At 41.6% G+C, this 12,218-nt stretch overlaps 1 protein-coding gene across 1 annotated transcript in view; it reads right to left on the bottom strand.

Annotated features, from left to right (window-relative positions):
• rnaset2l (ribonuclease T2, like) overlaps positions 1-9,164 on the bottom strand; it is a 55,929-nt gene extending 46,765 nt beyond the window's left edge. Inside the window, exons 1-2 of the mRNA XM_052044064.1 lie at positions 9,155-9,164; positions 606-659 (exon numbers count right to left, since the gene is read on the bottom strand). Of these exons, the coding sequence (XP_051900024.1) occupies positions 606-647 (42 nt within the window). The 5' untranslated portion in view covers positions 648-659; positions 9,155-9,164. The remainder of the gene's footprint in view (positions 1-605; positions 660-9,154) is intronic.
• Positions 9,165-12,218: the final 3,054 nt, after the last annotated feature.

The following is a 12,218-nucleotide window of genomic DNA, read 5'->3' on the forward strand; positions in this document are numbered from 1 at the left end:
GTGATTTATTGTGACATTTTTGTATCACAGTGGTTGATCGTCACACATAGATCAAATCAAGAAGGACAGTGTTGATTAAATACATCTTTAGCAGATTTCCATCCAACTAATTTAGTTTGTTGTCCCCAACAGTTCAGAAGATAACAATTATAAACCTTTAGTTTTCTGACAAGATATTGTTCCTAGTACTTCTGCCTGCCAGAGCAGATCCTTTCTGTACTCATAGGAAAAGTAATGATTAATGTGAAAGTTCCAATAGAAATCTCATCTGTTTGCAGGATGTATGAGTAAAACTTAGAACCGTAAGTTATTATTAGTTATTCTACACTTACAATTTATGGCTATCTAGCCCTTGGCTCACCATTAATTATCACACTACTCTGCTCCCAATCTGCTGAAGTATATATTTTGATATTTTGTTCCAATTAAACCTTTGTACAATGCCTCCATCTAGTTCTATATTGGATATGGGGTACCGACAAAATAACGGATATTATTCCAACGAACAGTATCCCAAGAGTCCTCCTGTAACTTACAAAATCAACCACTTAAACTTAATTTTAGAAAAAAACGATGAGTGTAAAATTTATTTGCAAAATCCTTACCATGCAAAATGATCCTGGCCACAGTTGAGCAATATCAGACATTTCCACTTGCAGCTTAAAAACAAAGTTCATAAAATGAGGAGCTATGAGGTTTTTTTTTGGAAGAGTAAAAGGTGGACCTGATATTTTGCTGAGGTTTTCTCATTGTTACTCTGACTGCAACCTATTGGATCTCTCTGAAGGAGGTAGGTGAAAAGTGCCGTTATCTTTGCTTTTTCATTTCTTTCCTTCCCATTTTAAAACATCAGATCGGGAAAACTTGTGCAGAACTTTGGGGCTTGTATTCTTGGATTGGTATGGTATTGGTTTATTATTGTCACTTGTACCAAGGTACAGTGAAAAACTTGTCTTGCATACCGATCGTACAGGTCAATTCATTACATAATGCAGTTACATTGGGTTAGTACAGCGTGCATTGAGGTAGTACAGGTAAAAACAATAACAGTACAGAGTAAAGTGTCACAGCTACAGAGAATGTGCAGTGCAATAAGGTGCAAGGTCACAACAAGGTAGATCGTGAGGTCATAGACCATCTCATCATATAAGGGAACCGTTCAATAGTCTTATCACAGTGGGGTAGAAGCTGTCCTGAAGTCTGGTGGTACGTGCCCTCAAGGTCCTGTATCTGGATTGATGATTGGCGGTTGTGCATGGGGATTTTCCCTAGTGACCTAACAGGTAACTATATTGCCCGTGTGGTACTAAGCTGTCCTGACTTAAAAGCTTCTACCTTAATTTCTGCCTGGTTAGCTAGCTTGAACAGTTTGTAAAGAACTCAGGGTATGGGTTAGGAAAATACAGTCAAACTTTGTTAATCAAGTATGTTCAGGACTTTGATGGTGCTGGATTGGCAGATTTTCTGGACTTCTAGATATTTTTCCAATCAATATTCCAAAATTTTTAATTACACTTTTTTTAGATGTTACACAGCACAGTAGTATAATAAATTTCCCAGTAAGTTTCAAGGGAGCATGGGAAATAAGGCCTTTGTGAGTTCAATGGAAGCTTTGGAAACAGAACCAAGTGTGTTTCAAAGGCCACAGGAAATAGGGTCCTGGTGAATTTAAAGGGAGCATGAAAACTGGGGCGCCGGTGAGTTTAAAGGGAACACGGGAATCAGGGTGAATTTAAAGGGAGCATGAAAACTGGGGCGCCGGTGAGTTTAAAGGGAACGCGGGAATCAGGACCCAGTGAACCAGATACCGAACCATTGGGATTTTTGAACAATCCAATAGTGGATTATCATACTTTTATTGTAACACAAGCATGGAAAGCACTCCCATTAATTGTGCAATGTACCGGAATTCCTATACATCCACTTGTTCGGTGAATACAAGATCAGCTCGCTGTGACTTACTTTTTTGAACTGTCCACCAATATTTACTGCCTAACCTAATGTATAACAAATGGCTGTAGGCGTGGGTACCAGAAGGCTATTTTCACCCATTGTATTACACTGTAATGTGGATCAGTATCATCTGAAAAGGCGTGTGACGTCACTCGGCAGCGCGCGGGCTATTTAAAAGTCGAAGGGTTACCTTCAGTTTTTCTTTCCAGCGACCAGAGAGCGGAGAGTGCCGGAAATTAACGAGGAGCGATTTTTTTTTCTTTCTAGCATTCGGGATAGCGGTGAGTGACTGCACAGGCGCGTGACGTCACTGGGCAGCGCGCGGGCGATTTAAATAGCAGACCAACATATCTAGCGGGCAGCGTCGGAGCGGGCAGCTGAGTGAGAGGGAGCAGAGTGGGTTAGGCTTTGGCTCAACGGGCTTCGGCGAGAGCGGGAAAGAGGCGAGACTAATAGAGAGGGGGGTAAGTTATTAGTTTATTTGTTGAACTCAGTGGTATTCAGCAAGATGCATCTGGGGTTGGTCTTATGTTTGGAGTGTCAGATGTGGGGACCCTGGGAGACTACCAGACTCCCCGATAACTACATCTGCGCAAAGTGCACCGAGATGCGGCTCCTCAAGGAACGGATTGAGAGTCTGGAGCAGCAGCTCGATGACCTTCGGTTGGTTAGGGAGAGCGAGCAGGAAATAGATAGGAGTTATAAAGAGTTTGTAGACAGCACCTCTGTGGCGGTCCCCCTCAAAAACCGATATCTCATTTTAGATTCGGTTGAAGAGGATGACCTGATAGAGGAAGACCTCAGCAACCGGGACCTTGGCACCGTGCCTGGTACTGTGGTCCAGCGGAGGAAGCGAAATGCAGTGGTTATTGGGAATTCTATAGTAAGGGGTACGGATAGCAGATTCTGTGATACCGACAATGAGTCTCGGATGGTGTGTTGCCTCCCTGGTGCCAGGGTACGGGATATCACGGACCGGGTCCAGAATATTCTGAGGGGAGAGGGTGAGCAGCCAGAAGTCTTGGTACATGTAGGTACCAATGACATAGGTAGAAAAGAGAAGAGGTCCTGAAGGAGGAATACAAGGCAATTGGGGAGAAGGTTGAGAAGTAGGACCTCAAGGGTAGTAATCTCAGGATTACTACCTGTGCCACGTGTCAATGATAGGAAGAATAGAAAGCTCTGGCAGATGAATGCGTGGCTGAGTGACTGGTGCAGGGGGCAGGGCTTCAGATTTTTGGATAATTGGGACCTTTTTTGGGGAGGCATGACCTATTCGCTAAGGATGGGTTGCACCTAAACTCCAGATGTTCCAATATCTTGGCGGGAATGTTTGATTTAGTTGTAGGGGAGGGTTTAAACTGATCTGGCAGGGGATGGAAAACCAGGATGTTAGGTTACAAGATGCTAAGGTAAAGGAGGGGAGTTTATAGAAACAAGTCCAATGAGGATGGCAAGAAGGACAGGCAAGTGAGAAGTCAGGATAATTTGCTGAATAATAGAAGTACAACAAGTCAGGATGTTAGGATACAGAATGTTAGGATAGGGGATGAGGTATATAGGAACATGTCTAAGATAGTATGTAGTGAAGATGGTAAGAAGGATAGACAGGTGGAAAGCCAGGATAATCTGCTGAACAATAGAAGTACAACAAAATTAATAGCAGATACCGGACTAAACGTACTGTATTTAAATGCACGTAGCATTAGGAATAAGATAGATGACCTAGTGGCACAACTACAGGTTAATAAATATGACATTGTGGCAATCACCGAGTCATGGCTTTATGACGGATGTGATTGGGAACTGAATGTCCAGGGGTACACAATGTATAGGAAGGATAGGCGGGTAGGCAGAGGGGGAGGTGTGGCCATGATGGTTAGTAGTGATATAAAATCAATAGAAAGGAAGGATATTGGGTCAGAGGAGGTGGAATCCTTGTGGGTGGAGCTAAGGAATAGCAAGGATAAAAGGACAATGGTAGCAGTCATATATAGGCCCCCTAATAGCAGTCAGGAAGTGGACGATAAGTTGCAGTTTGAGATAGAAAAAGCATGCCAGAGTGACAATGTGAAGATAATTATGGGGGACTTTAACATGAAGGTGGACTGGGAAATCCAGAATGGTGGTAGTACTCAGGAGAGGGAGTTTGTGGAATGTCTAAGGGACGTTTTTCTAGAGCAACTTGTTGAAGAGCCCACCAGGGGATCGGCTGTTTTGGATTGGGTGCTGTGTAATGAACCGGAGGTGATTAGGGAACTAAAGGTAAAGGAACCACTGGGAACCAGTGATCACAATATGATTGAGTTCAGTTTCAAGTTTGAGAAGGAGAAACTGGTAACTGGTGTATCGATATTTCAGTGGAACAAAGGAAATTACAATGGTATGAGAGAGGAGTTGGCCCTAATTGATTGGAAGAGTAAGCTGGCTGGAGGGACGGCAGAGGAGAAATGGAAGGAATTTCTACAGGAAATAAGGAAATTGCAGGATAGATATATTCCAAGGAAAAAGGTTTTTAATGGAAAAAAGGCACAAATGTGGATAACGAGAGAGGTGAAGGCTAAAATAAAAGCAAAAGGGGCAGCGTACAAAGAAGCAAAAATTAGTGGCAAAACAGAGGACTGGGAAGCTTTTAAAAACCTGCAGAGAGAACTAAAGAAGGTCATTAGGAAAGAAAAGAGGAATTATGAAAGGAAGTTGGCGGATAACATTCGAAAGGATACTAAGAGTTTTTTTAAATACATAAGGTGTAAAAGAGAGACACGGGTTGATATAGGACCAATTGATAATGGTGCAGGAGCTATTATAATGGATGATAGAGAGATGGCAGAGGAATTGAATGAATATTTTGCATCGGTCTTCACCGTGGAGGACATCAGCAATGTGCCGGTTAGTCAGGAGTCTCACGAAATGGAATTGAGTTCAGTTAAGATTACTAGGGAGAAGGTGCTAGGGAAACTAAATGGACTAAAGACTGATAAGTCTCCCGGACCGGATGAGGTGCATCCCCGGGTTCTGAAGGAGGTGGCTTTAGAGATAGCGGAGGCATTGGCAATTATTTTCCAGAAATCGATAGATTCAGGCGTGGTTCCGGAGGACTGGAGGGTCGCAAATGTAGTTCCGTTGTATAAGAAAGGAGGGAGGCAGCATAAAGGTAATTACAGACCTATTAGTCTGACATCAGTGGTGGGAAAGTTATTGGAATCTATCCTCAAAGACGGGGTTACGGAATACCTAGAGGCGCAGGGCAGGATAGGTCCTAGCCAACATGGTTTTGTGAAGGGAAGATCCTGCCTGACCAACCTATTGGAGTTTTTTGAAGAAATCACAGGCAAGGTGGATAAGGGAGAGGCGGTAGATGTTGTGTATTTAGACTTTCAAAAGGCCTTTGATAAGGTGCCTCACAAGAGACTGATTAATAAGATGAGAGGTCATGGAATTACGGGTAGGATAACAGAATGGGTGGAGCATTGGCTGGTTGACAGGAAGCAAAGAGTGGAAATAAAAGGATCTCGTTCTGGCTGGTTACCGGTTACTAGTGGTGTGCCGCAGGGGTCGGTGTTGGGACCGCTCCTTTTACCTTGTACATTAACAGATTTGGATGATGGAATAAATGGTTTCGTGGCTAAGTTTGCGGATGACACCAAGATAGGGGGAGGAGTAGGGAGTATTGAAGAGATAGGAAGGTTGCAGAGGGACCTAGACAGTTTAGGAGAATGGGCAAGGAAATGGCAAGATGAGATTCAATGTAGGGAAATGTGCAGTTGTACACTTTGGAAGCAGAAATAAGCGGGCAGATTATTATCTAGGAGGAGAGAAATCACAAAGCACGGAAGTACAAAGGGACTTGGGGGTACTCGTGCAGGATACCTTAAAGGTTAACCACCAGGTCGGATCGGTGGTAAAGAAAGCGAATGCTATGTTGGCATTCATTTCGAGAGGTATAGTGTATAAAAAGTAAGGAAGTGTTAATGAGCTCTACGGGGCACTAGTGAGACCTCATTTGGAATATTGTGCGCCGTTTTGGGCCCACATCTTAGGAAGGATGTGTTGACGTTGGAGAGGGTTCAGAGGAGATTTACGAGGATGATTCCAGGAATGAAAGGGCTTAGTTATGAGGAGCGTTTGTCGGCCCTTGGACTGTACTCGCTGGAGTACAGAAGAATGAGAGGGGGACCTCATAGCGACATTTAAAATATTGATAGGAAGGACAGAGTAAATGTGGCTAGGCTGTTTTCCTTGGTGGGTGAGTCCAGGACCAGAGGGCACAATCTTAGAATTAGAGGGTATAGTTTTCAAAACAGAGATGAGGAAAAATTTCTTTAGCCAGAGGGTGGTGAATTTGTGGAACTCCTTGCCACGTACAGCAGTGGAAGCCAGATCAGTGTGGGCGTTCAAGGAGGAGATAGATAGATATCTAAATAGTCAGGATATCAAGGGATATGGGGATAAGGCCGGTAATTGGGATTAGAATAGTTTTTTTTTGTTCTTCTTCTTGCCCCATTCCCCATTTCTCATTTCTATTTCCCTTTCCTTGGAGCAGACTCGATGGGCCGAATGGCCTGCTTCTGCTCCCTTGTCTTGTGATCTTGTGATCTTGTGAAGGAGAGAAGAAATTCAAAGGGTAAAACAGAAACACATATCAAGCAGCCTTATAGTTCAGCAGTGCTTCCCAGTTCTGACTTGATAGATTAACTCTATTTCCATCTCTACAGGTGCTGCCTATCTGCTAAGTACTTGCAGCATTTTCTGTTGTTATTTCAGATTTCAAGAGTTGGCAGTGTTTTGCTTTTATGTTATTGTAACCCAGGATATGGAAAGTTACTACGGATTTGAGTTGAGCATTGACGTCATTCAACTCTTTTCTTAGCTCAAGGAAGACTCAGTTGTTGCCAATTAGACCACTAAATGTGCAAGAAATTAAAGCAGGTGATTTACTGAAGCAGGGGAAAGAAGAGCAGTTGCCACGTTCACCTCCAATGACCATACACTCTGGAGTTCCTATATTTCGCATTGATCCCTTCCTACCTAGTTAGAGAAGCTTGTGGAAGTTTGTGGCTAGCCTGGTTAGTGTTTTTTAAATTGTAAATGCATGAAATCATCGTGGCTCAGGATACAAATTATATTTATGGTTACCTTCCTGGGAAGCACTGAATGGAAGTGGAAGAATGCCCAAAGTTGTGATGTAGTTCCATGCTTAATTAAAACCTATTATTGAACCAGTATTGGCAGAGGTGTGAGCCATAGGTCCCAAAGGTAACCTCAGCTTCAATGAGGAGTTTGAGTTGCTTTTAATATATTCATTTTTTGGCATATGGTTTTTTTGCTGGCGAGTCCAGCATTTATGGTCCGGCCCTAAGATGATAGTGAGCCGCCTTCTTAAATTGCTGCAGTCCTTCTGGTGAAGGTACTCCCATAGTCTTGGGGAAGGGAGTCCAAGGGTTTGGAGCCGGTGACAATGAAGGAACAGTAATATAAATCCAATTGAGGATGGTGTGTGACCTGGAGGGGAACCTGCGTGTGGTGAAGTTCCGATTTGCCTGCAGTCCTTGTGCTTGGTGCTAAGATTATTGGTTGGGGGTGCTGCCAGCAGATCCTTGACAAAGGAGCTCTACTGCGTTTTGTCAGTGGCAAACACTACAGCCACAGTGCAAAAGTAGTGGAGAGAATGAATGTTTTGGGCTGTGAATGGTGCTGCTTTGTCGTAGATGATACTCAACTTCTTTGTAGTCATTTAGGTAAGTGGCAGTTATTGCTTTCTGTCTTGTAGATAGTAGAAAGGCTTTGGGATGTCATGAGCTGAGTTACTGACTGCAGGCTGTCCAGCTTCTGACCTTCTTTTGTAGCCAGGTTATACATTGTGGTTGCTTCAGCTGAGTTCTGATCAATGGTGATCTCCAGGTGGTTGATGGTGGGAGACTCAGCTGTTGTAATGCCATTGATGTCAAGGGTAGGTGGTTAAACTCTATCTTATTAGAGATGGTCATTTCCTGATACTTGTGTGGCTTGAGTATTACTTACCATTTGTTATCCCATGTCTCAATGTTGTTTAACTCTTACAAAATTAAGGCATGGACTGTAGTGTAGTGGTTAGCTTAATGCTATTACAGCGCCAGTGACCCGGGTTCAATTCCCGGCGCTGTCTGTAAGGAGTTTGTTTGTTCTCCCCGTGACTGTGTGGATTTCCTCCGGGTGCTCCAGTTTCCTCCCACATTCCAAAGACATACAGGTTAGGAAGTTGTGGGCATGCTATGTTGGCGCTGGAAGCGTGGCGACACTTGCAGGCTGCCCCCAGAACATTATACGCAAAGATGCATTTCACTGTGTGTTTCGATGTACATGTGACTAATAAAAAATCTTGTCTTGTTATTTTCGGAGAAGTTGTGAATGAAATTAAACAAAACTCATTCATCATTTATTGAAAGGACGGTCTTTGATGAAGCAACTGAAAATGGTTGTGCCTAGGACACTGCCCGAGGAACTCCTGCGGTGATGATCTGGGCAGAGAAGATTACCCTCCAACAATCACAGCCACCTTCCTTTGTGAGAGGTATGACCCCAAGCATTAGGCTGTTTTCTCCTGGATATTCATTGATTTCTGTTTTACCAACTCTTCTTCATGCCACACTCATTCAGATGATGTCAAAAACTGTCACTCTCACCTTACCTCTGAAATTAGCTCTTTGGTCCATGGAGCCAAATCATCCCGTTGAGCTCCAAATTAGACATTAGTGAGCAGGTTATTGGTAAGTGCCACTGGATAGCACTGGGTAGCTAGCCAGGATATACCTGGGCAATTTCCTACACTATTGGGTAAATCCAGTTTGTAACTATATTGGGACAGATTGGCCAAAGGCCCAAATAGTTCTGTAGCACATCTTAAGTACTATGGCAAAAATGTTGTCAGGCACCATTGTCTCTGATGTATCCAGTGCTCTTGGCCATTTCTTGATATTATCTGGAGTGAATCAAATCGGCTTAGGATCAGATTTGTGATAGTGAGGAACTCAAGTGGAAAGCAAAATGTGGCAGCCAGTGTGATTCATGTGCAAATGTCTGTTGGTTCTCATATTGGAACTCATTTACTACCATTACAAAGACAAATGTTGTGGTCAAAACAGCATACTACAATTATGTAGGGCTTTGGTGAAGTTGTCTCTTGTTTTAGTCTTATTAACTACGAGAGATATACATAACTTACAGGAGATGCAACAAACTTTCACTCGTTTGATTCCTGGAATGACAAGGCTGTTGAATGAAGAGGGCTTGAGCAAAATGTGCCTTTGTTCTCCAAGGTTTAGAAGAGTAAAAGATGATTCCATTGAAAAGTACTGCTCTTAGAAGGCTTGACAGATTACCTGACACATTTAAAAGATATTTGGATATAAGTGGATGACTAGGAGGGGTTTAGAGAAATATGGGCTAAATGCTGGCATATGGGACTAACTTAGTAGGCAGCATGGTCAGCATGGACGAGTTGGGCCAAAGGACCTGTTTCCATGCTGTATTACTGTATGACTCTATTGGAGTATAAATACTGTGCCTGGGTATTCTAGAACTAGATGGCATAAATTGGTATGAGGAGAAATACTTTCACTCATAGGCCTGTGAATCTTTATAATTATTGGATCATTGATAGATTTTGAGACACTTTGGGAATCAAGGGACATAGACATAGGGTTGAAGATTATGTTGATTTTCAGCCATGGTCTTATAAATAGTGAATCAGACTCAAAGGAGCAAATGCAAAAAAAACCCACAAATAATTTATACTTAAAGGAAGAGCCTGCTGGTAGAATACATGCTGTAGGTACTCAACTGGCCAGGCTATGAAAATCTCTCATCACAGATGCCACCGACCTCCTGAGAATTTCCAGCATTCTCTGTTTTTATTTCACATTGGTAGCATTTGCAGGTTTTTTTTGCTTTCTGAATACTATGTGGAAGATTACATTGCAGAAAGAGGCACTGAAATAGAAAATTCTGTAATATTTTTAGGTACTAAATTTATAGTAGCAACTTCATTATACAGTAAAATACCAAACATACCTGTCATACAAATCAGTCCATATTGCTGTGGTGTCTATCAGACCATAAAGCATAGTCAAACATATTACAGTGTACAAGGACATGACTGAAACACAATTGCTGTTCCCCTGTGAAAAGAAAGAACATATCAATGAATTATACTGTTGGGAATTGTTCTTGAGATATGCCAAATCTTGTTGAAAAAATTAACAATTATTAATTTTAAAATAAAACAGCAAGTTAAGAAGATTACAAATTATGCCATGTATTGCAAATTTCTTGGCAGATTTTAGCCTTCCAATTTTTTTGAGAACTTGCTGGAAAAGTTGCATTAATTTTGCCACAGAGTGTCAGGATTAATTTCCTACTTTTTTTTTGGCCTTTGTTTCTCTCACTCTTGATCCAGTCTTTCTCTATATTTTTACTTCCATTTCTAGTTAACATTAATTCACCCTCCATTGCCCCTCAATCTTTAAGTTACATCGTTCCAAGATACCATGTTGCCTAGGCCATTTTCCTGGCTGATCTTTCAGCAAATAATACTGCAAACATTTTTTGAGATGAAAGTTGTAGGAAAAAGCGTAACTAATGGAAATCACTGTGACATGCCCCACACTAGAATAATTTATATTGAAGCATAGCAGTTAGCAACAAGAGTTGGCTATTCAGAATTTCAAGCCTGCTCTGCCATTCAATGTGATCATATCTCACCATCCATGGTCAAAGGGTCTTGACCCAAAACATTGATTGTCCACCTCCCTCCACTGATGCTGCCTGACCTGTTGAGTTCCTCCAGCGCTTTGTGTGTTGTTTCAGTACACTTGTTCCTTCTTTGTCCCTATATCCCTTGATCCCTCTATCCCTAAGAATTATTTTTCTTCCTTCTTGAATATATTTAATGATTTGTTTAATAAAGAATTCCACAAGTTTACCATTTTCTGGGTTAAGAAATGTTTCCTCTTCTCAGTCCTGCATTACTTATCTCTTATTCTCAGGTAGTGATCCCCTGGTCCTGGCCTCCTCTGCCTTCAGGAATATCCTTCCTGCATTTAGTCTGCCCTGTTAGAACCTTGTAGGTTTAGATGTCATCTTCCCTCATTCTTCTAAACACTTGCGAATATAAACCCAGTCTCTTCAAAATCAGACATGCCATGCCATTTCTATTCTACAAAAAATACTAGAGTTATAAGAGAAGAAAATGAACTCAGTTTGGATTCACATACATTAATTTCAGGCAATCTATGTTATTATCCTGAGGCCATTTCTGCACCCATTGGTGAGAGCACACATGCCTTTCCCAGGGGATTTGACCCCCTTTTCAATGATAGAACAGCTTTAAAGACAAAATCACTTCAAAAGCTGCTGGCAACAGTTGACCCACCCCTTGGACACAGGCATGCTCAGTGCATTATATATTACATGCCAGGAGCATTATAAGTTTTTGTTTTATTCAGTTGGCCTCATACGATAAAATGGAGTCAGCTCACAGCACCCAAAAAAGCATTGTCCCATCAGAACACCACCAAGTTAGTGGTGTTTGGTACACTGCACACTTATCCCAAAGCCATTGTGCTAGATAAATAACAGTGTTGTGATCATGCTAAATCTCAGTTTGAGGAACTTTGTTGAACACAAAATGTTCCATTATGATGACATTAACACTTAAATATTCTTCGACAGTAATACTGAAAGAGAACTTGATTGCAGAATGTTAGATCTTGATGTTAGATCCAGTTTTCATGGATTGAAAAAATGAGCTTCTTTTTCTAAATACCTTTTAGAAATGAGGAGATTGAGTCCAGGAGTATGACACACCAATAATTTGTTCATACACACTCCCACACCCAAGTTCATGGACCAATCCTTGTGGCCTTTTAGTACATTATTTTTCCCACATAGTTTAGTAAAACAAACCCTGTTGGTGTCACTTGGATACGTGGTGAAAACCACAGGCTTTTATGTTTCATGAACAGCAAGTTTATGTCAGATGAAAAGAGAAAATACAGTCCTTCAAATGGGATGATATGCAAAGTTTAATCAATCACACTTCAATTTCTAAAAAAGGAATAAAAGCATTTAAAATGCCTTTGTGCACTTAATCAGGGTTTTGCTGGTTCCAAGCATCAAGGCTTTGGCACAGGTTCAATTTGAGGAACTTCAAAGTAGTAAAAAATGTAAAGAATTATACACTGGGGTAAATTTATACTGTCATAATTTTTTTTTACAAATTAGAACCT

Source organism: Pristis pectinata, chromosome 35 (genome assembly GCF_009764475.1).
Source record: "Pristis pectinata isolate sPriPec2 chromosome 35, sPriPec2.1.pri, whole genome shotgun sequence".
Lineage (NCBI taxonomy): Eukaryota > Metazoa > Chordata > Chondrichthyes > Rhinopristiformes > Pristidae > Pristis > Pristis pectinata.